Below are 27,248 nucleotides of genomic sequence, written 5' to 3' on the forward strand. Positions count from 1 at the left end.
CATCTAACATCTTTCCATCTATCCTTCCTCCCCGTCTAATCCCCCGCCACCAACATGGTCCCCCCTGTCCGCACCGAGAAGAACCAAGAGGCCATCGCCTTCTCCAAGACCCTCTCGCACATCCCATGGTGCGATGACTACGAGAAGATGGTATCGAGCATGCTCTACAGCTGCGAGGCGCCTGAGCTGCTCGAGGCCAGAAACCACGCTCGACGGCTTGCGCAAAAGTTCAACACATACGTGCCAGATGAAAGTGCCACGGCTGCACAGGTCACCGAGACGAAGGTCGCTATGATTAAGGAGATTTTTGGTAAGGTTGGTGCCGATGTCTACGTCGAGCCCAGTCTGCAAGTGGATTACGGATGCAACATTACCGTTGGCGACAGATTCTATGCTAACTTCAAGTAAGTCGACTGACGCTCTGCTGAAAGAGCACAAATACTAATCTGAGGCGTCCGTCCAGCACCGTTATCCTCGACTGTGCTCATGTCACGATTGGCGACCAAGTCTTCTTCGGCAACGGCGTCAGCCTGATCACGGCCACACACGAAACGAGCCTTCAATCCCGACGGGACAACATCGAATACGCCGAGCCCATCACGATTGGCAACGACTGCTGGCTTGGAGCCAATGTCACAGTCCTGCCCGGTGTGACAATTGGCAAGGGATGCACCATCGGCGCTGGAGCTGTTGTGTCCAAGGATATTCCTGACTATTCAGTCGCGGTGGGAGTTCCAGCCAAGGTTATCAAGAAGGTCGAGCCCTTGGATGATTAGAAGGCATCATTAGAATAGTACATCATACAAAAATAGACGGCTACAGGTGTAGCTGCGCCTGCTACCTGTCTTTACTTGCAATGTTAATGGATGCCCCCTGCAACACAGTGCTGGTTGACCCTTTGCCAATGGCTTGCTGAAGGACTGTCAGGGCTTTGACGTCGCCTTGTCTTTCTCCAGTGTCGTTATATGCAAAGGCTCTTTTCAAAGACTAGGTTCGTGACCGACTGCTGTCATGCGAAGTCTGGCGACTTAAGAGAGAATTACAAGACCACAAGAGCCAAATTTATAGGCAATAAGATCTTAGTATAACCAGCTACTCCTTCGAACCATATTACATGACCTTTGACGCTCTTGCGCTTGCTATGGCGAAAAACGAAGACAGGATCGACCGACCGAGCCCGGAGAATCTACTCGCACCAGACTGCTTGCCAACATTGGGCTCAGTATCTTGACGCGAAAGAGATGCATTGCTTGAGCCTGACGGATATTTGGGATCTTTTAAGTCTAGAATATCTTCTTAGTAAACAGAGGAAGCATAAAAAACGTTGGGTGCTGACCTGAACCATTTATTCCTTCAGACATGGTGTCTTATTAATGCGACGGAGCCAAGCAGCTGTCGAGTTTTGGAGGATATGGTGGGTGTTCCTATTGTCGTACTGCCAGATGATCCAAAGAGAAGTACTGAAATCCTCATTAGTCCTTCATCGCCCCATATCTATATCGCAAACTTAGGGACTAGACGTTCAAGGGGTTGCCCGTTACAGTAATGCCATGTGCGGGTTAAGCTTCCTGACAAGGAAAACGAACCCACTGGGGCAGTTGACAGAGGGAAACCTCCTCAAATCTCTCATTCTGAATGGCTTAAATCGCGGGGTTTGCATGCACGACTCTTGGGGTGTTGTCATTGTGGGATCTTGACAGGGTTCCCCGCCAACTCGAATAGCCTCATGTCATTCGGGCATATGGCTCAGTACTGTGCCATTGCCTGTATGGTTCTGTGTCACTATATGGGTCAAAATATGGACAGGTGACCCTTTTCATGTGTCTACAACGGTAGTTTCGGTCACGGTCAACGGAAGGTTGCGCCGTACCATGATCGACATATTTCCTGATCATGGCGCAGGTCATGCCATGTAGATTTCATGTCAATAGGAGACCTGCACTCACGGGGTTTTAATTTATACGGTGTAATCCACAACTGGGTAGCTTACACCTGACCTCTTCAAATGCGCTGAGGATGAACATGAAGCTCTGGATTCGGCGTTTATTTACAGACAGATATCTAAAGAAAACTGCTTCTCGTAGTCAACCAGGGTGAATCTATACCGAACATCCCCATTGTGAAGCCTTTCCAGCGCCTCACCGACTCCCTTCTCACTAATTGAAATTGTCTCAACCCAACTCTTGATGTCCTTGTCCGCAGCCAGCTGCAGCATCTCAAGCACCTCTCGTCGGTTGCCCAGATGGCTACTTCCTATCAAACATCCGTTCCAGATCAGACTCTGTGGAGCAACCTGCCAGCCCGTTCCCTCAGGCAGACCAACAGCGACGAACTTGCCGTGAACCTTAAGGAGTGAGAGGTAGTCACCTAGCTCAAAACCTTCGGCGGAAGAGGCCGTGCTCAGAATGAAGTCGAGCTTTCTGGCATAAGGCTTGTTCCAGTCTTGTTCCTTCGTAGGTAGGAAATCATCAGCGCCCAGCTGTCGTGCGTCAGCTTCCTTGGCCCTTGAGCGAGAAATAGCTATCGTGTTTGCTCCCAGAGCCTTAGCAAAGAGGATGCCAAAGTGGCCGATGCCTCCGCTAGAGTATGATGAGCTCTGAACTTTCCGAGAAAAAGGTTCATCCTCTTGTCACTCACATGCCAATCACACCGACTGTCTTGCCGGGCCCAACGCCATTGCGAACCAATGGTGAGTAAGCCGTCAAACCAGCGCAAAGCATGGGGGCGGCAAGTTCAGTCTGCAGTTTCTCTGGGATGGGATAAACGTAGTGCTCGTGAGCACGGATATGAGAAGAGTATCCTCCCTGGGCGAGGGTGCCGTCGGCGTACACCGATCCATAAGTGTCTGAAGTCAAGACATGAGCATAACGAGTACCAATGTGAGATGAAGAATGACTTGCCCTTCCACTCGGGACAATAGTTTTCATTCTCGCTTTTGCAGGCATCGCAATCCCGGCAAGAATCAATCTGGGCCCCGACGCCAACACGCTGGCCAACCTTGACACTGGTGACTTTACTCCCAGCCTTGACAACATGACCGATAATTTCTAGCAGGATATTAGCACCAGTGGCTTCAGAGGCGATCGGGAGGGGGCTAGAATACCATGACCGGGGACAATCGGCCAGTTCTTGTTTCCCCAACCGCCAGTAGCTGTGTGAAGGTCGGAGCCGCAAACTCCGCATGCAACAATCTTGACGTCAATGTCATAGTCCTCCAGAGGCTTGGGTTTGAACTGAGACAGGTCAATCTCTATCCGCCAGCTAAACAAAGGTGACCAGGGTGTACTGTAATTCGCTTGGGGTTGTTCCACTCCTCAGCTGAGGGAATGCCGAAGCCTTCGAAAGAGTCTGGGTACATGATTGCTTGGTGTATGGAGACGGGCCACAATAGGTGTGGTTGACTGTTCTATCATGGTTGTTTCACTTAATGTGCTTCCCTATTAAATAGGTGACCCAACGTGCAATGTATGGTCCTGTGTGGTTTGTTCCTTGGGTGGCTGTCTTAGGGGTGGAGAATCGTGAATATTGTCCTTTCTGGGAATAGCTTCATGCTAAATTGGTGCATGTGAAGGAAGCGGACAACGGAAGCAATTCCCATAGACAGAGAATACCCCAATTCTTGACTCGGTCCCAAGAAACAGTCAGCGAGAGGGTGACAGAGAGATAGTCAGGGTCAAGTTTGAGAAAACATGGCAAATAAAGAGCCAAGGTCACATTAAACTGAGTCGTCTCATTGGCAACAACATACCCTACAGTATCTAAAGCTATGGGCTGGGTGCTAAAACTACCAGTCTGCCCTTAATCCTGCAGCGTATCCAGCATAAGTTGCTACATATAAGCCACATGTGGTAGATACCTCAACACTAGAAGTTTCTTATAAGCAAGCTCAGCCCTTTGACCGCCCCTTTGTCTAGCTGGTGACACTCGATAACATGGTCTGATAAGCAAGCAAAGGCATGTGCCAGGAAAGACAAAGGATTGGCTTTCCTCGCCTGTTTAACATGTCCGTTCACAGTCTCCCCAATGCCACTGGCAGCCACTGGGCAATCTCATGAGTAAATGTCATCCAAAGCGGCTGTCATATTCAGAATTTCGGGCTTAATTATGTCATGAACATCTGCAAGCAACCATTATTGTTACTGAAAGTGACATCGGGGACAAGCATTGGAATCTCACAGTTGAACAGGCGAATCATCCCCTTTCCAAGCTCTGCAGCAGCACCGTAGGACGCTTGCTGGCAAGGGCAGAGTTTCTGGAAAACTTCTACTGCTTTTTTTTCTCTCGTCCTCGAGCCTTCCCTCGTAAGTCATTGCGTCCTTTAAATACATATACTTTTCGAAATCCGTCAATTGGTCTCTTGGGGACTTAATCAAAAACCCATGCCACGTGTACGCAACTTTGATGACTGTTTCGAGTATCATGCCGTCTTGGCAGCTTTTTGGGTATTTCAACTTAAAGAAGACACTTTAGTCCTTGCACCTTTACCGACCCCCGCCAGCAAGGCCACTATGGATAGATGCCATATACATTAACTAAGATGATAATAAAGAGAAGGCTACCTAGATACCACTAATGATAGAGATATATTCTTGAGCTGTGTAGGTTACTATCTAGATGGGCCCATTAGACATGGCGGATATCTTTATGGATGTCCTCTATGAGCGTGACACTTGAAATTAAGAGTCGGCACGGCCTGGATGTCTTCTTCACCATCCAGATTACATGTAAGATTGAAGGTTTCCATGCTATCATTGCGATAAGCCCACCGGGCCATGCCTATCAAGGCAATTGAAACCCGCGGATAGCCCGTTGATCACATGGACAAGCATTCTAATCTAGATAAGGGATGGGTGAAGAATGACACTGGGCTTACCCGATTCGGAATGAAGACACCTGTAATACCGGGCTTATTATTGGTCAAGCAGGGGCGGATTGCCTTTCCTAATTGGGATGAGAATACCATCCTTTGTCTTCGTGGAGGTGTTAGACATGGGACGTAGCTCGAGTTACCATGACTTGCGTGTTGAAGCTGTTGTGATTTATGTGTGCGGTCATCTCCACGAGTCTGAGTTGTTTTATGGCAATCTTAAAATCATCATTTAAACAGCCTTGGCCTAAAGTCTCAACTCAAAATCTCCTGCCTGACCACGCTCCCTGCCTTATGGTATACTACCAAGGCCATTACTGGCTTGGTGAGACGTGGAACCGTTTGCAAGGTAGGGAGGAGAAGTAAGTCTAGTCCAGAAAAGGTCTCCTTAGCCCATGTTTCCCTTCATAGACAGTATCCCACGCTATCTTAACTGCTGTTGCCCGCACCATCGGAACAGTGATACCAATCCCTGTCTCTCCCCGCGTAGGATGTACCAGTAATCACTTGATCCTGATACGAGGATCAAGTCTCCATAACAAGCTCAGAGTCAACCTTAATATCACCCAAGATTAACATAACACTGTGGGGGACAACAATCTCTAGTCTGCTGAACCCCTCCAAGCCCTAGCCACGAGAGTGAATCTTCCTAGAACCCCATGCTACTCAGATTTCTCTCGACTTGGAGGCTCATTATGAAAGCGCTGATCGTGAAACCTCATCCCATATCCCGCTGCACTCGAAGCTAGAACCCAGTCTTATCTGAAGAAAGTAATGAATAGATCGATATGTGAATCATTAAATAGTTACTTATTTATATGCCAGACAGACGAGGGTTTTACGACCGGTCTGATACGGATAATCCAAATAGGGATAAAACAAGTGACATCGGGGTCCTGATCACAGGCTAGCCAATTGATCAAAAGGCGTTCTTGATGACCTGATGATGATTGTGTTGAATTCCTTCCTGTGGGATGGCCAGATTTCCCCTCTTTTCTAACCACGTGCCATTACGGGACTAGCCTCTTCTGTCAGACAACATAACTATCGAACTACTGTATGAACGACCGAGCGGAAAGGTGATAGATGGGGTGACTTGTCTTATTCAGTCTAGCTAGTCCGGGGGGCGAGGGGCTATGTACCAGAATGCAAGGGTCTGAAAGCCAATCCTACCTATGGAGAGAACGCCCACTCATATTGTTGCAGGGTCACGAGGGCTGGGTCTCTTTGTCCTTGTACCCGGATGGACCGACTTCCGTGCCACAACAACAACTATCTACCAAAGCTTCTCCCAAAATCGTCTAGCCCAGTTCATCTCTTGTAGACGCAGTCTCTGATTCTCCAACGCCGCAGGATCTTCCCAGACTCGAGTTTCCTCATCAACTTCAGCTTTGCCCGTAATCAGGTCAGCTTCCGAAGGTTTGACGAATCGTGATCGTTTGAGAATCTTCCCAACGACAAACATGAAGGGGCCGAACGCAGTGGCAAAATAGTAGGTGATCCAGCCTTCAATATCAAAGGGCGAGAAGGTATCCCAACCGATGAAGATGAGGAAGATGCATCCCAGACCAAAAGCAAAGTAGGCGCCATATGGTCTGAATGGCGACAAGAATGGTAGAGATGACTCTGGAACAACGGTTGGTTGGGCCTTCAACGCGCGATGCCACCCGATGAATGTCAAGAGCATGCAAGTATAGACGTAGACAAATCCGCCAGTAGTCAGATCGACGAACTAAAAGCTATTATCAGTATGAAGACCACAGCGACATTTGGAACAAATGACTTACCCAATAGAAAACTTGGACGGACGAATTAGAAACGACGAGGAAGGAGAGGCAGGAAAGCAAAGTGACAACTAGGACGCAGTAGATGGGTACGCCCGACCTAGTGCACTTCATAAGGAACTTTGGGGCAAGTCCATCTAGAAATTTGTTAGACGAGGTTTTGCGTGTTCATTGTTTGAAGGAGACTCACCGCGAGCAAGTCCGTACAGGGAGCGAGAAGTCGAGTACAGGTACGCATTCCCGCAGGACCTTTGAGGCACAATTAGCTACTTCACGTAGGACTCCACGACTCATGTTGGGATTTCTTACCAGCCAGACAGTAAGATAACGGCATTGATCACATGCGGCAAGCCGTGGATGCCCAAATTCTCAATGCCAATGACCCAGGGCGAAGCTGCCGCCCCTGAATCACCATTCTCGATAGCGCTCATCAACCGGTCATCACGGCTTGAGCAAATGATACCAACTGCAAGGACTCCGACAACGTAAAAGAAGGCGAGGCGATAGAATATAAGTCGAGCGACTCGCGGGATCGTGTGCCGGGGGTTCTGGATCTCGCCAGCCGTGAAGCAGATCAGGTCGGGACCGCCAATGGTGAATGCAGCATAAATAACCACAGACCTGTATTCTATTCGTCAGGACACACCTCCACGCGTTACTCATTTGTGTCAGGATATCTTACCAAAAGCCAAGAAAGCGGCCAGTTGCTCCATCGGTGTAATAGGTGTGCATAGCATTTCCACCACCCCAGTATCGAAAACCATACGCATCGCCTCGAGGGTTTCCACCGCACATGGTAATGAGAGTGAGCAACATGAGACCAATGATCAAGATCACTTTTGTCGATGCCATGATGAATTCAGACTCGCCATACCACTTGACAGCAGCCATGTTCAACAGGAAGCAGACGGCCAAGGCCATGGCGACCCATACGCCTGGGTTGATAGTAGTATTCCCTGTCATTCAAATGGTAAGAGGAAAACACTCGCTTCATCGGGGAACTTCACGTACAATACTGCATCACCGTCGCGACAGCACTATATTCGACACAAACCAGCATAATACCACCGTAGAAGTATGTCCAGCCCATGGAAAAGCCAAGAGCTGGGTCGACAAAGCGGCTGGCAAGCTCGAAAATGCTCCCTCGGACAGGGAGATATGCACACATCTCTGCAACACTGAGGGTGCATGGCAAGATGAAAAACATGCTCCAGAAGAGATATCCAAGAACAAGCGAGAGTGGACCGGCTTTGGAGAGTGCACCGCCAATACCAACAAAGAGGGCAGTGCCGATACTGCCTGCAATAGCCATCAATTGTACATGTCGTGGAGAGAGACCACGCTTGGTCTCCACGTTGGTAATGTAGATTGAGGCCCTGTGGATGGAGCTCGTGTCGTTGATTCCCTCAGAGGCAAGTTTGTTGGAATCATCTTGCTTAGCTGTGTAGTCCATCTTTGGGTAACAGTACTTGGTGAGAGAAAGGTTGGGAACTTGAGGTCGTTACTGAATCGTATCTCAATGAAGACAACTCCATATTTATCTCCACGTCGACCCTAGTCAAAGATGAACCCCAAATCTCATGACTCGTCATATCCCGCATCGGTTCAACATATCCGGACTCGACGGTGGGTCGAGCTACCCCTGATGAAGCTCACTTATTGGCCATATGCAAGCTAGAATCTATCGTTAGAGTCCTTGACTGTGGGATAGCTAATCGGGCATTGCAGAAGAGAGGCTAGCAAGGGTGGCTTGTAGTCCAGTCCGAATGTGTTAGTTCTAAACGGTGTCAGATAACTAGATAACGACTACCTACGTCATTGCAAGGAAATCACATTGTATGTACCGTACAGATTACAGAACCCTAGCAGGCGGGTTGAAGAAATCACGGCCGCTCTCCTTGTCCCTGGAAATCTTTTCTTTTCCAAGCAATCAAATCCATACCCTGCATGATGCCGTTGTGTTATTTTCCTCTGTTGGGTTAAACAAGCCGGGGATGACAAGTCGGCTACTCGGCGGGAACAAAGATCAGGCACGATAACAGATCAGCGCGGGGATCCATGGTCCACTTGAGCGTGACTCGCTATCTCGTGTTTTCCGTTTTCGAAATTGGGCGCATTATCGTATGAGAACAAAAGATTGAATCCCTGCGATAGATATAAAGGGTATCAATGCTCACCGTGGAGCAAATCGCCCCTTAATCCCGAACATTGACACAGACATCTTTGCAAAGACGCTCAGCACCACATCATGACCTCCACAACCACTGTTCAAGCCCAAGCCCTGACTCTTGAGGGTGCTGGGTCCACCCTTGTCAACCAAAAGTCTGTTGCGAAGAAGGAAGAAGAGCACACGCAGGTGTACACAACTGGTGCATACTCGTTTCCAAGCATCCCCATATTTGACGACCTTTACAAAAAGCGACAGTGGCAACTAGAACATATGGCTGCTGCATTCAGAGTATTTGCGCGCAAAGGCTTCACGGAGGGAACAGCCGGACACATTAGTGTTCGAGACCCCGTGCAACCAAATACCTTCTGGATTAACCCGTAAGTGGATCTTGGCCAATGCACGAGAAACGACTCTGATGATTTCCCAGTTTCGGTGTGCATTTTGCCATGCTTAAAGCAAGCGACATGGTGCACATTGATGAAGACGGCAACGTCATCGGCGGAAACCGAGTCGCAGTTAACAAAGCTGGGTTCCAGATTCACGGAGCTATTCACAAGGCTCGTCCCGACATCAACGCTGCTTGTCACACACATTCACCAGCTGGAAAAGCATGGTCCACATTCGGGCGTCCTCTCGACATCATCAGCCAAGACACGTGCGCTTTCCTCGGCATTCAGGCAGTTTACGAAAACTTTGGAGGCATCGTTCTAGAAGACGAAGAGGGACAAAGAATTGCCCAGGCTTTGGGTGAGAAGAACCGAGTTGTGATTCTGCAAAACCACGGCATTCTCACCACGGGACAAACTGTCGATGAGGCAGCTTACTTGTTCACACTGTTGGAGCGATCGTGCGAGGTGCAGATCATGGTGGATAGTACTGGTCTTCCGAAGAAGGTGATTAGCAAAGAAGAAGGCGAATACACTGCCAAGATCTACCAAGAGCCGGTAAGTAGCAAGTTATCTCTTTATACTCCTATAGCGAAAAACGGTCAACTAATCCTTCCAGGACACACTCTATGTGGAATTTCAGCCTGATCTTAACTTTGAGGTTAGCCAGTCTAATGGGCAACTTACTATTAGCTCTTGACATGTATTCCTATCTGTCTCATGTAGTAGTAAATGTCAATGTCAATTCCAAGTTGAGGTAAATACATATGTTGTTAAACTTGAGTCCATCAGCAAGGGTATCGAGATTTGCTTGACAGGGTCAGCTGGCCTTGAGGGTCATGCTTTCGCTGCCTCCAGAGGTCCAACGTAGAGCCCACCCATATTCCAAATTACATCATCCGGTTCTTCTTCAGTGGCGCTAGGGTTTTTTCAGCTAATCGGGTATAACCACTGTCAAATCTCATCTTATATCTATAGCTAACGCCATCGTGCTGGGCTCCCTGTGAACGTCATGACGCTTCCACCATAAGCCATCAGTCATCCCTAACGGTAACATGTATTTTGACTACTGCTGTGCCGAGCTTGATTTGCACTATTTGGGCTAAAACATTCTCGTCCCGAAATTCCATCACCCATCATAGTAAGGAGCACAGGTGCACCGGTGTCCATGGCAAGGGTTTTACAGGCAACCGGGCCATTCGGTATGAGGGCATCCTGCTGTGACGAGGCTTTTGACGCGCCACTAATAACATCCATTCGTGTTTTTACAAATATACGTTTCCCGTTTAGGGATTGTGGTCCTATTTCCGTCTGGCCACTATTTAGGCGCGTTTCCCATAAACGATGAGCCTGCTTGATACCACATTAATGTGACCGAGATTGCCTTCTGGCAATGCCTTCTGAATAGAGGTGAGGAAGCTGATATGATTCGGCGATTCGGACTACACTAGAAGGCCGTCTCCGCTTATAAAGCCGACGGAGATGGATCACGGGCCGGGACAAGGCCAGGCTTGGCATCTGCTCCGGTTCTCTCACGTGAGCTCAAACCACCCCTTGTTCCCTTGAGGCCTCTTCCTTTACCCTACAGATTGAACCACAGTGATCGATAAAGTCTGAAGCTCCATGAATCTCCAGTGTCTAATCCCCACGTTGATCAATTTCCGAAACTGCATTATGAATGGAACTTCTCCTTCCGTCGGCCGGGAATATGGCGTGCAGCCTCGGGCCACCACAACAACAGCAGCAACAACAACCACGAGACTCTGGAGAAGAGCAAGGTGATACTAGAAACATTAAAGACGTTCATCCTGTACTTCACCAGCTTAGCGTTGGAGTATGTTAAACTTTTAGGACCTCGACGAAACAACATCCACCAACTTCCAGGGCGTCAATACCAGCTTGCTTTACGTGGACGGCCCTTTAATCAACGTAGTGGCCCAGGGCGAGGCATTCGGTACAGTTCCGAATCACAGAGACTGTCTTCCGAATTAGGGGCATTCTGTGGCTGCTTGGCTTTCTTCCCTTGCGACAACGAACTCGGCCAACGGAAAAGTGTCCAGCATCGAGTTGCTGGCCCACAAAGACGTGGATTTCGTCACCGGAGCAGTGCGTAACTCCAGGAGTACTCATCTGCAAGAACGAAGCTGTCGACAATTATGTCAGCGGGCTTTCGTTGTTACTTCCTCGAATGCGCTTCGTCGCTCATCCCACTCTAAGTTTAAGCTTAGTTGCAGCAAGAACCCACTTCAGAACACTGTTCATTTAATCTACTGATTCATCTTGGTAGTATATGCATTATTTAAGGCATAGGTTCTCATTTCCGGTTGCGACGACGCGGCGGCGGACTCCTCCAGCGCTCCGTGGCCTGATCGTGATCCGCCCCAGTAGTACAGGCTCTCTGGAACCCCTGCATCGGAACTTCTCAGCTAGCCCGGCTCAACTGACTGGCAATGTCTTTGAAGTTGTATAAAGGTTGACATCTTGGGCACAAGAAGAAAAGATATTCTAGGTCACCAGGTACAGCTTTTCAGAGTCCTTATTATCACTCATCCAGCCTAGATCACCATTTTCAGAACTACTAAACAACCAAACCATGGTTACCAAGTTGGCAACACTTGGAGCATTGCTCCAACTCGCTGCTGCGGCGCTAGGTGCCGCCACTCGCAAGAAGTACACCTTCAAGCCAGAGAACGAGGTCACTTACCAGAACGTAAGGGTGTCTTCCCCGTGTTAAACTATGTCAAACTGACGCATCAAAGGCTCATGTTCCCGCTCTTATCAACATCACCAAGTCTCAGTACGACTATGAAGGGGGATCCTCTTGGTGGATGAGCTCCTTCATCACTAGCACCCGTGGAAAGCAGTACCTTGCCATAGACCACATCTTGACAGCGCCCAAGAACGTCTGTCGATCCTCAGTTCTGGACCTGGACACCCTCGACTACTGGGTTGATCTTGTCTACTGCTCTGCCAAGAGCGACAGGACGATTAACTCGCCCGGGCCCATCAATGCCGACTTTGGAACTCACGGATTCGTATCTACCTCGGACGATAGCGTCTCCGAGATGTACGCATACGCCGACACCAACGCTTCCTTTGCTTTCAATATCAGTTGGCAGGCGACATCCAAGCTCGTTCTCAACGGTGGAGCAGGGACCATTGCTTTCGGGTCCGGTCCTACCAACGCGACTGAGTGGGGACTCCCCGCTGGGAAGACGACCGGAAGCCTCACGCTCAACGGGACGGACGTCAAGATTGACCCCAAGAAATCCTTCACCTGGTACGACCGTCAGATCTCCTATGGAGCCCCTCGGAACTGGACCTGGTTTCAGTTGCACTTTCCTGGATCGGATATCAAGGCCAGTATCTGGGCATTTAAGATGGGCCCACCTGACGACACCACTTATCAATTCGCAACGGTTCGTCAGGGCGACTCGCAGCTTGTCCTCGCCTACGACTTGATTCCTGACATGAAGAACACCTGGACGTCCCCCAACTCAGGACTGGTTTACCCTCTCTCGTGGAGACTGGAATTTGAGAATGGTGACTATGTCGTTGTCAAGTCTGTTCGGCCAGACCAGGAGATGTATGGGCCTGAAGACCTAGTTGACTCGGCTTACGAAGGCTTCATCACAGCGTCTGGAAAGTTCCTTGGGCAGAAGAAGGGCTTTGGAGTTGTCGAACTCGTTACGATTTACTAGTTGTACTAGCAGTATGTGGGGACTTCAGGGAATCGTTGGGGCTCACCATGGTTGAGGTCATGCTGAAAGCACAAGAGCCACAAGGTCCTGTACGATAATGGGTCTGGAACGTGCGACGATCCCTCTGTATTTTGCATGGGCCTATATAACTTCCCTCTCTTTAGCAATCAGTGCGCTCCTAAGCCAGTATCGGATAATCTCTCCTCAAATACTAGTTTCTAGCTATGTTTGACCATCAAGCAATGCTCCTTTCACACATCTATCGAGCTGTACGCACCACAGCCGGTGTTCATTCAGCGCAAAGAGTTGACCCTCAGGTCCGAAGCAGAAGTTAGCCACGCCGCCTGAAATAATGATCTTGCCCAGAAGGACACCTCCAGGCGACCATACGTTGATACCATCGCCACAACCGCTGTACACATTCCCCCGTGTGTCGCACTTGATACCGTCTGGGATCCCTGTGTCGGCGAGAGCAAACAAGCGCCTGTTGGCCAGGAACCGTTGCCCATGTCGCTGAATTACTTCAAACGCATATCTATCAACAGTCAGCAATCGAACGGGGGCATCACAGGCAACGGGGGTGGGACTCACATGGAAGCTGCCCTACCATAATCGACAGACTGGCCACGCACCTGATCTGTATCAGTGATGTATATGGTCGAATAGTCGGGCGAGAAGCAGATGCCATTAGGTCTTCCCAAACCATCAGCTACAGCCCTGATACTCTCAGTAGCAGGGTCATAGCGATATACGGCGTTGGGGAGGCTAGGCTTGGGCCTATAACCCTGGTCGTGGCCGTATGACGGGTCTGTAAACCAGATACTTCCGTCGCGGTGTACGACAACGTCATTGACGGCATTGAAAGGCCTCCCCATGTAGCTTGTGATAACCGGCCCTGATTCGTAGGGGTAGGTGGTCTGCAGCTTGAAGAGGCCACTAGGACGTGTCGCAGAGCCTTGGGCGCATACGAGGATTCCATCTTGATAATTAACCCCACCATTTGCCATGTGAATGAGGTCGCACACGATCTTTTCCAACTTGACCGGGCCAGCGTCATCACCTAGGGAAATCTTGGAGATTTGAACTGTCTTCTCGCCGGCATGGTCCTTGAACTGGTTGCTCGTCACAAAGAGTTCATTCGTCTCGGGGAGGAAGACACCGGCCTCATGGGCAAAGGGGAACTCGTCGATTTGAAGGAGCAATTGGAGTGACGGCTCCTGTCCGAGTATGTCCCTGAACTCATCTTGAAAGATCCGCCAGGTGTTGGTAGGGTCGTTTGTGTTTGCCATTGTAGTGGGAGTGACGGAACAATCCGAGGGTGAGCTTGAATGTGAATATGACTTGGAGAAGGGCGCGAGAGATTGAGAATAAACAGCACTACACCGTATGGCAAAGGTAGAGGCCTATCAAGCCTAGTATGAAAACAAGGATCAACTGTATCATGCACCATGCATCCTGGTAAAGATCTCCTCGACCTGTTTGGACCCACCAACGGTGGCTTGAGTCCGCACTTTGCCCTCGAGACGAGCAAAAAACAGAGCCCGTCTCGGTCGAAAATTGCCCAGAGATTGCGTTCCTCGAGGCAAGCGAGGAGGTTTCAGCTAAAAATAGTGGTTTTGTTCATGAATCTCCTATAAACTGCCGAGAGACCCTTGTAAATGCACTATTGTCAGAAAACTCTTCGGCTACCTCTTCGACAGCGTGCCGTAGCCCTGTTTCAAGCTGCTTTCATCGTCCATACAGCTCCAATCTTTCCAATATGAGCCAAACAAGCGACTGGAAGGCGTCAAACCGCCATCTTCAGATCCTCAAAGCCGCCGAGGAAGGCCACTACGGTGTTATTGCCGCCATCGCCTACAACATCGAGCAGATCCTTGGTCTCGTTCGTGCCGCCGAAAAGGCTCAATCTCCCCTCATCCTCCAGTTCTTTCCATGGGCCATCCGGTTCTCAGATGGACTCTTGATACGGACGGCTGCAGATGCTGCCAGGCGGGCTCGTGTACCCGTGTCTGTCCATCTTGACCACGCACAAGATGAGGCCGTCATCAAGCTTGCGGCAGATACGCTGCCGTTCGATAGCATCATGGTCGACATGTCCCATTACGACAAGGAGGACAATCTGAGAAAGACTGCCAAGTGGGTGCTGTATTGCAACGACAGGCAGATTGCGACCGAGGCCGAGCCTGGCAGGATCGAGGGTGGGGAGGATGGCGTTACCGACACGGCAGGGCTCGAGGCCAGCAAGACGACTCCAGAGGAGGTTGAGCAATTCATCGCAACGGGTGTGGATGTGCTAGCTCCCGCGTTTGGTAACGTCCACGGCGAATACGGGCCTCAAGGACCTCAGCTAGACTTTGAGAGGTTAGTGGCGCAGATTGACAGCAGAGCGAGAGCCGGACAAGAAACTCACTAGTTTCCAGGTTCAATTCGATCAAGGCACAGCTCAACAAGAGGGCGCATGTTGCTCTCCATGGCACCAACGGCTTTCCTCCCGACTTGATGCGTCAGTGCATCAAAGCCGGGGCAACCAAGATCAACGTTAACAGGGCCGTCCTCGACGACTACTACGTCCACCTCAGAGCCGAGAATGCAAGGGCCAAGCCGCATACTGTTCTCATGGAGGAAGGCGTGGAGAAGGTGATGAGCCAGACGATTGAGTGGATGGAGATTGTTGGTTCAGCGGGTAAAGCGCCCTCTTCGTAAACAAGTAGAAGAAGACAGCTTGCGTTAGCCCCCCATCAACGTCAACTGGCAATATTACAGCCAACCGCGGTGTCTAGTCCGCTCGCCATATGTCGCTCAGCTCACGGCCTAGTGAGTATCCCGGCCAGCCTGCGCGCTTGTTACACGTATCGAGGTATTCGAGAACCGCGGCTCGTTGGGTGTCGTCTTCGATCACCATTCCCGCTGCTCATTCAAGATGATCAGTCACATGAAAGCTGTAAGGGAGACTAGAGTTGCCATGTTACCTATAAAGACACACTGCGAGGACATGACACTGGCCGCGTAGTCGGTGCAGGTCATTGCAATGCCACACACCATCCTCGCCCACTTCTTCAAAGTCTTTTGCCTCTCCAGATACTCTTTGAAGCCCCCGTAGCATGGCTGATGCAGGTGCAGTAGTATCAAAGAGCAGTAGTATAGTTGCATGGCAATCCCTGCCAGATGCTGGTCAGCCAGACGATTTGCCTACCCCGAGACTAGCAGAGGGCGATGATGTGCTTACCAAATGCGGCGGGCTGGATCCAAAGAAGTGGAAAGTCCTTGTTATTCTCAGAATCTGGGCCTGGAAGGGGGTTGAACTCTACAGTTAGATACGACTTCCAGGTTTCTAGCCGCTGCAGGAGAAGTGCTGCTTTTTGAGTGTTGAGAGTGGCATTGCCTGGCTCACTCTCCTCAGCGCAGAAGCCAACAATGTGAGCAAAGTTGTAGACGGCTCTAGCAGCCAGGTGGTTCGGATCCAGCTCCGCGAGAGAGCGAGTGGGTTGCCAGAAAGTGAAGGGCTTCCGCTTCTCCCGGAACGCCGCCCACACGTCCTGGCACAACCACGCCCACCAAACAGCCTGCCGCAAGCCACCAGAGTCACCGTGTATAACCTGCGAGCGTTGAATCCAGAAGACGCCCTTAAGGTGCTTCTCCCAGTCCGTGCTTGCGCCGTCTAGCATCTCATACGACGAGATAATTATGGCACTCGCCAAGAGTTCCAGGCTGGTCTGGTAGGTTTCATACTTCATGGCCTTCTGGCTGTAGTGGAGCGTCTTCCAGTAGTAGCGGATGGTATCGTTGGGATCGGGTCGGTATCCTGCGGCGTGGCATGGGGAATCGCTGTTGACGATGCGCAGATGACGAGCCGACAGGGCCAAGACGGCGTTCATCAGCCCAATGTTATGGAGCTTTGTGCTTGTTAGACTTGAGAGCAACCGTTGGCAGCGAAGACGTACAGCTAGGTGAGGGACCAGAGTCCCAAACGGTCTCTGCGGCTCAAAGAGATCCATCTAAGGTGAAGGGGGGAGTCAGCAAAATGGCCTCCCAGATTCACACATCGAAGCAAACCAAGGTCGTGGCTTAACAGGGCACGTGGCACGTACCCAACGGCTGATGTGTTCTGTAAAGTGTCGGAAGAGGATATGCTCCTGCGGCTGCAAGGCTATCGCCTCCGAGGCCTGCCAGAGCTGTTTATCGCCGGAGGGACCCCTTCTGTCGGGAAGCCGCTCCTGCAGGTAAGCACTCTGTGTTGTGACACCGGAGCTGTCGTTGGTGGCTGGCGTAGCTGCTTCGTCGAGGCTGGTTGGCGTCTGGGTGACAGCGTTGCCGAATACGTCTGGACCAATTTCAAGCTCTGGAAGCGGCCCGTAGTTGAGAGTCGCGTCACCAATGAGTAGATCGAGCCATCTAAGCGTTAGTGATCCATTCCCGTGGTTGACTCCCGAGTCGGGAGTGCTGTGGTATGCGAGAGCGGCCGTTTGGAAGGCGGCCTGAGTTGGCGACAGCATTTCTGGGTGCGCGTGCTGGAAGGTGTAGCAATTCTGGGTTCCGAGGTTTGATCCAGATGATACCATCGCCTCGCACCCCATCTGCCAGCTCGTTGCATCCCCTTGAGTAGTAGAGGAGAGTCCGGGGTCTCTTGCACTAAGCTCAAGAACGTCCTCTAGCACAGAATAGCCCTGGCAGTCATCAAGTCCATGCTCTGCCGCCTCGCGTGGTACTGACTCAGTCTCTGGTGCTTGATCTTCCTCTTGAGCCCCATCGGAAGGCTGAAGCCCTTCCTGGTTGTCCCCAGAGGGCGGAGACGATGCTTGGGTGGCGCTGGGGCTGCCTTGGTTGGCTTGGTCACCCTCGGTCTGCGTAGTGTCTTCAGCCAGGGCTGGCCGAGAGATTGAAGTCTCATCTTGATCGCTAAGCTCCAACGAGTGTCTCGTAGTCCTCCGTGCAGCTTTCTTGGGACTTGAATAGGCACAAACGGCACTGATGCGGTCGCATGGCCCACAACGCGGCTTGCGCTCGTCGCACTTGATATGTCGCCGACGGCAGGTCAAGCTGCAAAGTCTTGTCAGCAATGGGTTACACTCCATTCCACCCCACCATGATGCTGGAAGCGACTCATCTTACCAGCCTGTAGTCCTGCGCAAGCCTTTCCCGCGTGACAGTCGGCCTCTGGTGAAGCGACGAGGTTCCTGGTTGTCGTCCATGCATAAGGGGAGAGTTGGTAAGTCGCAGCTGAACCAATGATCTCACCGATACCTGCACTTGTGCTTGGGCGCCGTTTGCCAACGTCGATGGGGAAGTCAGAGGATGGAGCGATGAAGAGCCTTGAGGGCCGATTCATTGGCCCTGGTGCTATTAATAAGTTACTGGAGCTTCTCCGCACGTACCAAAACTACCTAGAGCGAAATCGGACTAGACCACCAGTTGGTTGGTAGTTCCCCACGGAGGTAAACACCGAAGTCATGGACCCAGGCTACCTACCCTACGCGACCTTGTCTGCCGCACGAGGCTTGTAACTCCAGGATCTATAACTATCCTACACAGTGTCCTGGTGTAAATCACGTTATTCATGATAAAATCGGCGTATAACGTGATAAGTACTCTTTACAGTAATGTTCTAATAAAGACAATTATGTCCATGACGTCTCCTTGGGGCCAGGTAAGGATGTTTCCAATCGAGGATCCTGAGGATTAACGTCAGTTCTTAACACCCCGAGAATACTTGCTATTTGAAACGCGGATATTAATTTGGATATTAGAGATTAATCTCTCTTTATGCTCACTTTAATGTCTAGTACCATCCTCGTGACACTCCCTCATTCTCGTAGGCCTAACTTGTGTAGTTGCAATTTCGTTATTGAAGATGAACATACATGCCGCCATCTACCAGCAACTGAGCCCCCGTAACAAAACCACTCATCTTGTCACAAGCTAGGAAGACAGCCGGCCCAGCTAGATCCTCAGGATTGCCGACGCGGCCCCATGGAATGCGGTGCTCCAAGTACTTGCGCTTCTCTTCGTTGGCCATGTCGGCGTCAGCCAGCTGCGTATGAATCGTGCCCGGAAGAAGGGCATTGACTCTGATCTTGTCCTTGGCCAGGGCGATCGCCATCGATTGGGTCATGGACAGGAGAGCAGCTTTGGTTGGCGTGTAGTGTACTTGGAACCCGCCACCGACGAGTGCGCTGATGGACGAGATGCCGATGATGGAACCCCCATTGCCCTGCTTGACCATCTGTCGAGCTGCGGCCTGGCATGCGTAAAAGGCACCGTTGACGTTGACTTTCATGGACTTGTCAAACGTCTCCTTTTCGATGCTGCGACATGAGACACGGATCATGAGCATTGGACATGCTGCAGAGGTGTGGAGAAAACTTACTCGAGAAACTCGTTGGCCTTGAAGATGCCTGCATTCGCAACAAACACGTCCAAAGCTCCCCATCTCTTGACTGCCTCCGCTACCAGAGCCTTCCCCGTCTCTGGATCCGTCACGTCTCCGGCAATCTCCAGCAACTGCCCCGTTGGTGCTCCCTCAGGTGCCTCACTGCTCAGACGCTTGGCCTCGTCGACAAGGCTTCGGCGAAGCGGTTCGTCCTTGGAGAGACCGAGATGGTTGACGGCTACATTTGCGCCTTGGCGGAGGTACTCGAGGGTGATGGCCCGTCCGATTCCCGTCGTACCGCCTGTGATTGCAGCCGTCTTCCCGGCGAGTAATCGGACAACTGCACTCATGTTTGTCAAATAGGGTAGTGCACAAAGGACGGATATCTGACTACAAGAGATGTTTGAGGGGAAGGACAGATATGACCCATTGATTAGTGACCAGGAGCAGCTGTTCCCATTGCCTTGTACCTGGTAGTCATGAATCGTGTGGCCAGCACAAGGAGGGTTCACCCATGGATGATGTGGAGGCGCGGGGTTGTGGAGACATGATGGTGCCTTTTCCCTCGAGACGAGGGCAAGACCCATAGTGTTCCAACGTCCATGGGTCCAGGACAACTTCTTCGCCAATCAAACTTTAGCCGCAGTAGCCCAAAGCACACCTCCAAAGCAGGAATAGTCAACATGGCCGTCTTGAGGCCCGCAGTATTGTACCCTGGAGCCGCGGAATGCATCTCCCGATCCTATGTATTGGAATTATGGAGACTCGATATATATCTACACGACCAAACGTGAATCCCTTTGCACCATTTCATTCTAGCCCGTACCCAAGATCACAGCAGTAGCAGCAACAATGAGTCCATCAGCCGAGCAGACGACCACCGCGGCCCCAGCTACGACAGCTGGCCAACAACACCAGACCAAGGTCGCCTTGACCGGCAAGATCATCGCGGGTACGTCCACCTCCCCTAAGAAGCTCTCTGAGCTACTGCTAACAGAGACTTGTCAACAGTCACGGGTGCGAACCGGGGCATCGGCCTCGGAGTAGCAGAGTCCTGCCTCGACAACGACGCCGCCCTCGTCTACTCGATCGACTACGCCGAACCCGGCGAGGAGTTCGCGGCCGCCCAAAAGAGATGGCCAGGGAAGCTAAAGGCCATTCAGGCCGATGTCACAAAGGAGGCTACCGTCACTGCCGCCGTTGATCGCATCGTTGAAGAAAGCGGTGCCTTGCACGGCATGGTTGTCAACGCGGGTCGGACACACCACAAGGCTGCGTTGGACTTCACAGAGGAGGAAATCCACGCTCTCTTCAATATTAACGTATGTATACTAACGCGGTCTCTGCCTTGTGTGCGATGCTTATAGATCCCATCAGCTCTTTGGTGCCTTTTACTGCGCCCGAGCCGCCGCGCGGGCTTACATTAAGCTCGGTATCAAGGGTGCCGTTGTCTTTACGGCCTCGATGGCTTCCTACCGCCCCAACAAGGTCAGTCACATTCCGTCATCCGCAGTCGGGTCTGGCATGGTCGCTAACTGCCCAATCTCCAGCGTGTGCCTTCGGCTCCGTACGGCGCGACCAAAGCTGGTGTCCGAAACATGACCCATACACTCGCGATGGAGTGGGCGAAATACGGTATCCGCGTCAACTCGGTGTCTCCTGGTCTGGTCGAGACGGCCATGACCTACTGGGTACCGCAGCAACCTGACTGGGAGCAGCAGCTCAAGTACTATGGTGGCATGCCGCGGCTGGCACAGATCCAGGAGCTTGGTGGCGCATACGTATACCTGCTGAGTGACGCTGCAAGCTATACTACATCGATCGACATTCCTGTTAACGGTGTTATTGGAAGTAAGTGCCGAGTCGAATGGCTTGATTATCCAGGAATACTTGACCATCGGTAACTAACAATTCCTCAGTTTGCTAATCGACAACTGACCAAGAACATGTATCATTGAGGTGGATAGTACAAAGGAAGAAATTTGATAGATATCGTGCCTTCTTTCGACTGTGCAATCCAACGTCATTTCACGACCCAAGTTGGCTCCTTGTAGACTCCCCTCGTCTTTCGCCCATTTGCGTGAATGGGCAAAATCACGCTCATGTGGATAAAACCCACAGAAAAGGGTCCAACATCAGCCATTGCAAAGACTCTTCCTGGCTCCTTACAACTAAAGGCGTCCACCACAACTCTCATTTAGTCTGCAATTATACTGTCTCTTGTACTGCCACAGGAATGACACCACCATCCGCCATGACTGATTTCAAGTGTTTGCACCTTTGTTTTCTAGCTTCTTGGGCGTCGTGCCTGGTTGGCTGGGGGAAGTGCCCGGTGTTTCCTTGCAAAAGTTCGGCAACAACACCGACTTGTCACGATGGAGCCGACAGCGGGGAGAGCATAATTCAATATGGCAGTACATGGGCACTGGTTTAGTCTATTTCTCATCTTAGGTGCTAGCTATCCTTTCACCCGCGCTGAAAAATCATCTATGGTAAAGTAAATCCTCCGTCGATTATCACATTTGAACCTGTCATGTATGTTGAAGCATCACTGGCCAAGAACGTGTACAACTAGATCACTTTTGTTAGTTTCATCAAAAACTCGCGGTTGGGAGAGGAATCCTACGCCTTTCAGCTCCTGGGGCCGACAAGTGCGGCCGCCTGGAATCATGCTTAGCCATTTCGCCATCAACTCCTCTGGCTGGGTAGTAATCACTGGCCGATGTCAGCAACATTAACGACAGACTTTAACTGGATTCCATCAAGTTCGGCTACTTACTCTCCGTGTGCACGTATCCTGGAGAGACACAGTTAACCCGGGCAAAGTCAGCCCACTCGACAGCCAGCGACTTGGCGAGCAGCAAAGCCCCTGCCTTGGATGCGTTGTAGGCGGCCTGTGTTTGGGGAACATTAACCAGGCCTGCGCTCACAGACACTGTAATTATGAGGTTGCCTTTGCCCTGCTGCTTAAAGATCTTGCCTGCTGGGATGGCCGTCCACATGACACCGTTGTAGTTGACCTTGTTGATGTAGTCCCATGTTTCCCCCGTGTACTCGAGCGACTTGACATTCTGGCAGACACCTGCGTTGGCGACCATGATGTCAAGCCTGCCTCCTCCAAAGGAGCTGACGATCTCTTGGATTGTGTCTGCCATCCTTGTTCGGTCGGTTACATCAGACTGGTAGGCTTGGACCCTCTGGCCAGTCTTTGCACTAATCTCGGAAGCCACTTCATGGGCATTCGTGCTACTATGGTAGATGAAGGCAACATCTGCTCCAGCTTCGGCGAGAGCGGTGACGACCTGGAGGCCGATGCCCCTGGAGCCCCCTGTGACGATGGCGATCTTGCCGGCCAGTGAGAACTGGGAGAGGACTGGCGCGTCCAGGTTCTCGGGTAGATTGAGAGGCATGGTGATGGTTGCTGGGAAAGATTTCAATGATGTGTTAACTGTGGATGATGGTTAAGATTGCACGAGTAGTAGCTGAAATATCTAAATCCTCCAAACCCTTCTTCCCTGGAGTTATGTATGCTGAGCTCTTGATAAAGCATGGGCGATTGACAATATGCTGATTGCAGGAAGCCTGCCTGAGCCTGTTGAGAGTTCCCATCCCACCACCTGAGCCGTGGAGTAAATTCAACATCATGTGGTGGTTCTCATCCGTCGGCAAGAGGGAATAGTCTTGGTGAGTACAATAGCGTTTGCTCCACGCTAACCTCTCCACATTTTGTTCTAGCCTCGCCTTGGCACTCCGGGGCTAGTTCTGCTCGTCTCGAGGGAATGACTGCCCAATGCACGGACAAGGCCAGGCGTCGGATGGTGAGCCGGCACGAATCGTGCTCTTGTGTCTGGAGGTACTAGGTGGTCACTCGGAAATGCCCTCCGGATCCAAGTCCCAGACCCCAGCTTTGAATATCTATAGTGTGACATCAATCCGGGGACCCCGGATCACAGGAAACATCGCGCCAATTCCCCGTCTCCTCAGAATCCTAGCCTCGAGGAGTGGCGCGAGGTGTCGTCCATAGTCTCACGAGCCCTATATATGTCTGTGATCCAACTTCCTCCGCTTCAAAGTTCATCTGCATTCGCCAACCTCCATGTTCTAAACCATCGCATTTTACACAAAGACACACTCCAATGGCATTCCTCACAGTAGACCAGACCCGGTCGTGGATGGTTGCAGCCCACCTGCAGAAGCGATCGCTTCTGGTGGCTGTCAACGCGCTGGCTGGCATGTCCATCTTCTTCTTCGGTATGTTTGAATCACCAAACGGCATCTGCAGCCACATTTAATAACCATGTTTGAGCTACATAGGCTATGATCAGGGACTCATGGGAGGTGTGAACCAGAGCACCGACTATATCCGTCGCATGGGCCTAGGTCATCTCGCCGAAGATGGGAGCCCCGTCATAACAAAAACTCTCCTTCAGGGAGGCATCATGGCCATCTTCTATCTTGGGACACTCGTTGGTTGTCTCGCTGGTGGTTCCTTTGGTGACCGGTACGGCCGAATTGGAACCATCGGTCTCGGAGCAGCTTGGGCCATCTTCGGCGCTGCTCTTCAGTCGTCAGCCATGAACCCATCATGGATGCTCGGTTCTCGGTTTGTTAATGGTATCGGGACTGGTATCTTGAACGGCATCGTCCCAGCTTGGGCCTCGGAACTCTCCGACTACACCAGCAGAGGAACCTTTATCGCTATGGAGTTCACACTCAACATCTTTGGTGTCGTCGTGGCTTATTGGCTTGCCTACGGCGTGAGCTTCATCGATAACGGCGAGTCCGAGATCCGGTGGCGCTTTCCAATCGCGTTCCAGATCCTCCCATTGTTATGCCTCCTTGCGGGATGCTGGGCCTTCCCCGAGTCCCCTCGATGGCTTGTCAAAGCTGGCCGCAATGAGGAGGCACTTTACATCCTAGGACGCCTCCGAGGCACTGAGGGTGAAGATGCGGGCGTTGCCGAGACTGAGTGTAACGACATTCGCAGGGCTATTGAACTTGAGAGGAGCTCTGAATCCACGTCCTATCTTCATATGCTCTTTGGCTGGAAGTCTGGAAGACTTCATACTGGTCGCCGGGTGCAGCTGGTCATCTGGCTCCAAATCATCCAGTGCTGGACTGGAATCGCCGGTGTGACCATGTACGGGCCTAGTAAGTTCTCGAGAAACTCCCTGCTTCTGTCCCGGTTGCTGACATTAACCCCTTAGCGATCTTTCATATTGCTGGCTTTGGTCCCAGCAAGACACAGTGGGTTGCCGGTCTCAACAACATCTTCTACATGTTCGCCACATTGATCTGCGTGTACACCATTGATCGCATCGGTCGTCGATGGACCCTTTACTGGGGTTCGGTTGGACAAGGAATCGCCATGTTCCTCGTCGGTGGGCTGTCCCGTGGCGGCCTCAACGCAAGGGCAGATGGCAACATCAATACCGCAAACCAATGGGGCGCTGCCGCTGCGTCCATGGTCTATCTGTATACCTTCATCTTTGGTGCTACCTGGCTTACGGTTCCTTGGCTCTACCCGGCCGAAATCTTCCCCATCCATATCAGAGCAAAGGGGAATTCGTGGGGTGTTGTTGGATGGAGTATTGGAAACGGGTGAGTACTTCAGCATGCGTTTAATTACCTTGCACCAGTGCTCTGTGGCTTACACCTCTTTAGCACATTGACTCTCCTACTCCCGTACATTGTGAGCGCCATCAACGAAAAGATGATGTACATCTTTGCTGTTGTCAACGTCCTCAGTATCCCCATCGGTATGTACCAATCATCGAAACGCAGGGGCTTCCATCTGCTAAACAACAATAGTTTATGCCCTTTATCCCGAGTCCAACCAGCGCACACTGGAAGAGATGGATCTCCTGTTTGCAGCTCCAACTCCTTGGGCATGGGACGCTGAGAAGACATTTGCGAGGCTCAAGGAGGAAAGGGATGCAGCTGGCGAAGGGGTCAAAGGTAAGAACAGCGAAACCCCTGCCGAGTTTGTGGAGAGTGTGTGATGGATTTGAGAGTGGTCAAGTTGGACATGCAGCTAGGAATGGCCAACTGATGTCAAGGGAGAAGGACGATACGGAGTGACTTGATGCTGACTTTCAGTATTACGGTTTTTCGCTGGTATATATGACTGAATCTTTGCTCCATGTTGCTCATGAGCCAACTTGCCCTTTGTACCACTACCTAAGTCTCCCTAGTACTCTCACGACATAATAGCGGTTTCCTCCCCGTTTTGTAACTTAAGTTGAAGACTCGCACCTTGATAGACGTGCTCTAGATGTCACAAAAAGAGTTTGCTATGGACGCTCTTCTCACCTAATGTCAACACAGTTGTCTCTAGCCTTTTCAATTCTGGCCTGCTTTATAATACCTCAGAAGCTACCTACCTCATCGTTCTTGGGTTCCTCCCCAGACGATAAAACTTCACAAGTACTAATAGCCAAGATCACTGACTTCTCGGTCATTGGATGCTTTTATCCATTCTCCTAGAACGTTGCGCATGAGTTAACTCCAGGGCAAGGTCAGATCCTCCTCAAACACGCTCAACCATGTATGCAGTGCTTCATATGATCTGTATATTGCTAACAATACTTCGGGCTAGTACAGTTACCCCAGCCGTTCCTCGTTACTTGTCGAGCTTCCCGCCGTCCTTAGCCTCCACTGCCTCCATTACCAAATCAATGAGTTCGCCCGTCCTTAGTCCCCTCAATACCTTCGAGATCGGCGTACAGCCTCCATTGGTAGTCGAGACTAGGGTCGTTGAACCGCGCCTTGATATCCAGCTCCTCAATCGCCTTGATGTCCTCGGCATCGAGCTTGAAGTCGGCCTCGACATTTTCCTTGATCTGCCAGTCGATGGTGCTCTTCGGAATAACGGAACGGCCGTTGTTGACACCCCACGCCAACACGATTTGGACTGCGCTCTTCCCGTACTTGCGCCCAAGGTCCTGGAGAAGAGGCTGGTCAATGACTCTCTTCATGTGAGAGACTTCTTTGCTCCATCCCGTCGCGCGATAGAAGTCATTCATATTTCCCAGCGGGCTGAACTGCACGACATGAATACCCTGTGAGCGAAGCCACTGGTTGAAACCCTTCTGTTGTAGATAGGGATGGACCTCCATTTGGTGAACGGCCGGGACCTGAGCACCCAGATGTTAGCCAAGGATCTCTCTATGGAGTCGCTGTAGAACATACCACTGAGCACTCTCCAATGATTGTCTCGAGCTCTACTTTGCTGAAGTTGGAGACGCCGATGGCCCTCGTCTTGCCTGTCTTGACAAGCTTCTCCATAGCCTTCCAAGTGTCCACAAACGTGGTTTCGCCATGGATCATTTTACCATTGCTGTCTCTGGGGAACCGCTCCTCGCCCCTAGCAAAAGTACAGGGATAGTGCATCATGAGCAGGTCGACATACGGCGTATCGAGATCTGCCAGTGACGCATCCAGAGCCCTTTCGACGTCATCCGGGTGGAAATCATTGCACCACAGCTTGGTACCAAGAAAGATTTCCTCGCGCGAAACTCCGCTCTTCTTGATGCCTCGTCCAACCTGCTTTTCTACATCGTACACCCGTGCAGTGTCGATGAGTCGCAGGCCCGCCTTGAGAGCTCGCGACACGGCGTCCTCTTGAGCATCTGGATCTTGGAACGTTCCGAAACCAATAGCGGGAATTGAGGCGCCTGTGTTGAGCTTGAAGCGTGTCTGTTGAGTCATGATACTTCTAGTTTGCTGATGGCGTGGGCAAGCAAGGCCAGTCCAGGTGGCCCGTCGCAGGCGGGCAGCCGTGAAGCGCCGAAGCAGAGACGTGGTGGAATGCATGGTGGTACCTGGCTGATTATTCCTGGTGCCAATGGTGTCGCAATAGATGCGTCGTCTTCTGATTTCTAACCTAGCACGAGGGAGTCTCTTATGGGCTCAGCTCATGCCGCGCGGGGGAGTCATGCCAGTGGCCTGGCTAACCTGGGAAGCTCATACTC

The 27,248-nt window shown here is 51.3% G+C and overlaps 12 protein-coding genes across 12 annotated transcripts; 6 read left to right on the forward strand and 6 right to left on the reverse strand.

The window, feature by feature from the left end:
* Window positions 1–54: 54 nt before the first annotated feature.
* Window positions 55–776, forward strand: MRS44_004105 (uncharacterized protein; the record flags this gene model as incomplete). The annotated part of the gene is made up of 2 exons (XM_065622056.1): window positions 55–404; window positions 464–776. The coding sequence occupies 2 exons, from the start codon at window positions 55–57 to the stop codon at window positions 774–776; spliced, it is 663 nt and encodes a 220-aa protein (XP_065478128.1).
* A 1,271-nt stretch (window positions 777–2,047) lies between these two features.
* MRS44_004106 (uncharacterized protein) lies at window positions 2,048–3,358 on the reverse strand (the record flags this gene model as incomplete). The annotated part of the gene is made up of 5 exons (XM_065622057.1): window positions 2,048–2,579; window positions 2,638–2,845; window positions 3,018–3,047; window positions 3,104–3,233; window positions 3,287–3,358. The coding sequence occupies 5 exons, from the start codon at window positions 3,356–3,358 to the stop codon at window positions 2,048–2,050; spliced, it is 972 nt and encodes a 323-aa protein (XP_065478129.1).
* A 2,785-nt stretch (window positions 3,359–6,143) lies between these two features.
* On the reverse strand, window positions 6,144–8,104 carry MRS44_004107 (uncharacterized protein; the record flags this gene model as incomplete). The annotated part of the gene is made up of 6 exons (XM_065622058.1): window positions 6,144–6,599; window positions 6,655–6,788; window positions 6,842–6,900; window positions 6,961–7,272; window positions 7,334–7,607; window positions 7,663–8,104. 6 exons carry the CDS (start codon window positions 8,102–8,104, stop codon window positions 6,144–6,146), a joined length of 1,677 nt encoding a protein of 558 aa, XP_065478130.1.
* Window positions 8,105–8,899: 795 nt separating this feature from the next.
* On the forward strand, window positions 8,900–9,907 carry MRS44_004108 (uncharacterized protein; the record flags this gene model as incomplete). Its single annotated transcript, XM_046280334.2, has 3 exons — window positions 8,900–9,198; window positions 9,249–9,765; window positions 9,827–9,907. 3 exons carry the CDS (start codon window positions 8,900–8,902, stop codon window positions 9,905–9,907), a joined length of 897 nt encoding a protein of 298 aa, XP_046125567.2.
* Window positions 9,908–11,800: 1,893 nt separating this feature from the next.
* MRS44_004109 (uncharacterized protein) lies at window positions 11,801–12,908 on the forward strand (the record flags this gene model as incomplete). The annotated part of the gene is made up of 2 exons (XM_046279043.2): window positions 11,801–11,917; window positions 11,967–12,908. 2 exons carry the CDS (start codon window positions 11,801–11,803, stop codon window positions 12,906–12,908), a joined length of 1,059 nt encoding a protein of 352 aa, XP_046125568.2.
* A 218-nt stretch (window positions 12,909–13,126) lies between these two features.
* Window positions 13,127–14,197, reverse strand: MRS44_004110 (uncharacterized protein; the record flags this gene model as incomplete). Its single annotated transcript, XM_065622059.1, has 3 exons — window positions 13,127–13,130; window positions 13,186–13,443; window positions 13,500–14,197. 3 exons carry the CDS (start codon window positions 14,195–14,197, stop codon window positions 13,127–13,129), a joined length of 960 nt encoding a protein of 319 aa, XP_065478131.1.
* Window positions 14,198–14,667: 470 nt separating this feature from the next.
* On the forward strand, window positions 14,668–15,611 carry MRS44_004111 (uncharacterized protein; the record flags this gene model as incomplete). Its single annotated transcript, XM_065622060.1, has 2 exons — window positions 14,668–15,269; window positions 15,329–15,611. 2 exons carry the CDS (start codon window positions 14,668–14,670, stop codon window positions 15,609–15,611), a joined length of 885 nt encoding a protein of 294 aa, XP_065478132.1.
* Window positions 15,612–16,108: 497 nt separating this feature from the next.
* MRS44_004112 (uncharacterized protein) lies at window positions 16,109–19,625 on the reverse strand (the record flags this gene model as incomplete). Its single annotated transcript, XM_065622061.1, has 6 exons — window positions 16,109–16,801; window positions 16,850–16,903; window positions 16,997–17,772; window positions 18,018–18,217; window positions 18,767–19,210; window positions 19,273–19,625. 6 exons carry the CDS (start codon window positions 19,623–19,625, stop codon window positions 16,109–16,111), a joined length of 2,520 nt encoding a protein of 839 aa, XP_065478133.1.
* Window positions 19,626–20,127: 502 nt separating this feature from the next.
* Window positions 20,128–21,202, forward strand: MRS44_004113 (uncharacterized protein; the record flags this gene model as incomplete). The annotated part of the gene is made up of 5 exons (XM_065622062.1): window positions 20,128–20,227; window positions 20,287–20,597; window positions 20,653–20,763; window positions 20,826–21,126; window positions 21,195–21,202. The coding sequence occupies 5 exons, from the start codon at window positions 20,128–20,130 to the stop codon at window positions 21,200–21,202; spliced, it is 831 nt and encodes a 276-aa protein (XP_065478134.1).
* A 621-nt stretch (window positions 21,203–21,823) lies between these two features.
* On the reverse strand, window positions 21,824–22,685 carry MRS44_004114 (uncharacterized protein; the record flags this gene model as incomplete). The annotated part of the gene is made up of 2 exons (XM_065622063.1): window positions 21,824–21,990; window positions 22,055–22,685. The coding sequence occupies 2 exons, from the start codon at window positions 22,683–22,685 to the stop codon at window positions 21,824–21,826; spliced, it is 798 nt and encodes a 265-aa protein (XP_065478135.1).
* Window positions 22,686–23,411: 726 nt separating this feature from the next.
* MRS44_004115 (uncharacterized protein) lies at window positions 23,412–25,277 on the forward strand (the record flags this gene model as incomplete). The annotated part of the gene is made up of 5 exons (XM_046277664.2): window positions 23,412–23,526; window positions 23,590–24,426; window positions 24,483–24,876; window positions 24,940–25,034; window positions 25,087–25,277. 5 exons carry the CDS (start codon window positions 23,412–23,414, stop codon window positions 25,275–25,277), a joined length of 1,632 nt encoding a protein of 543 aa, XP_046125575.2.
* A 672-nt stretch (window positions 25,278–25,949) lies between these two features.
* Window positions 25,950–27,090, reverse strand: MRS44_004116 (uncharacterized protein; the record flags this gene model as incomplete). Its single annotated transcript, XM_046271680.2, has 2 exons — window positions 25,950–26,411; window positions 26,467–27,090. The coding sequence occupies 2 exons, from the start codon at window positions 27,088–27,090 to the stop codon at window positions 25,950–25,952; spliced, it is 1,086 nt and encodes a 361-aa protein (XP_046125576.2).
* Between the last annotated feature and the right edge of the window lie 158 nt (window positions 27,091–27,248).

This window comes from Fusarium solani (assembly GCF_023522795.1).
Source record: "Fusarium solani strain SB1 chromosome Unknown bctg00000002, whole genome shotgun sequence".
NCBI lineage: Eukaryota > Fungi > Ascomycota > Sordariomycetes > Hypocreales > Nectriaceae > Fusarium > Fusarium solani.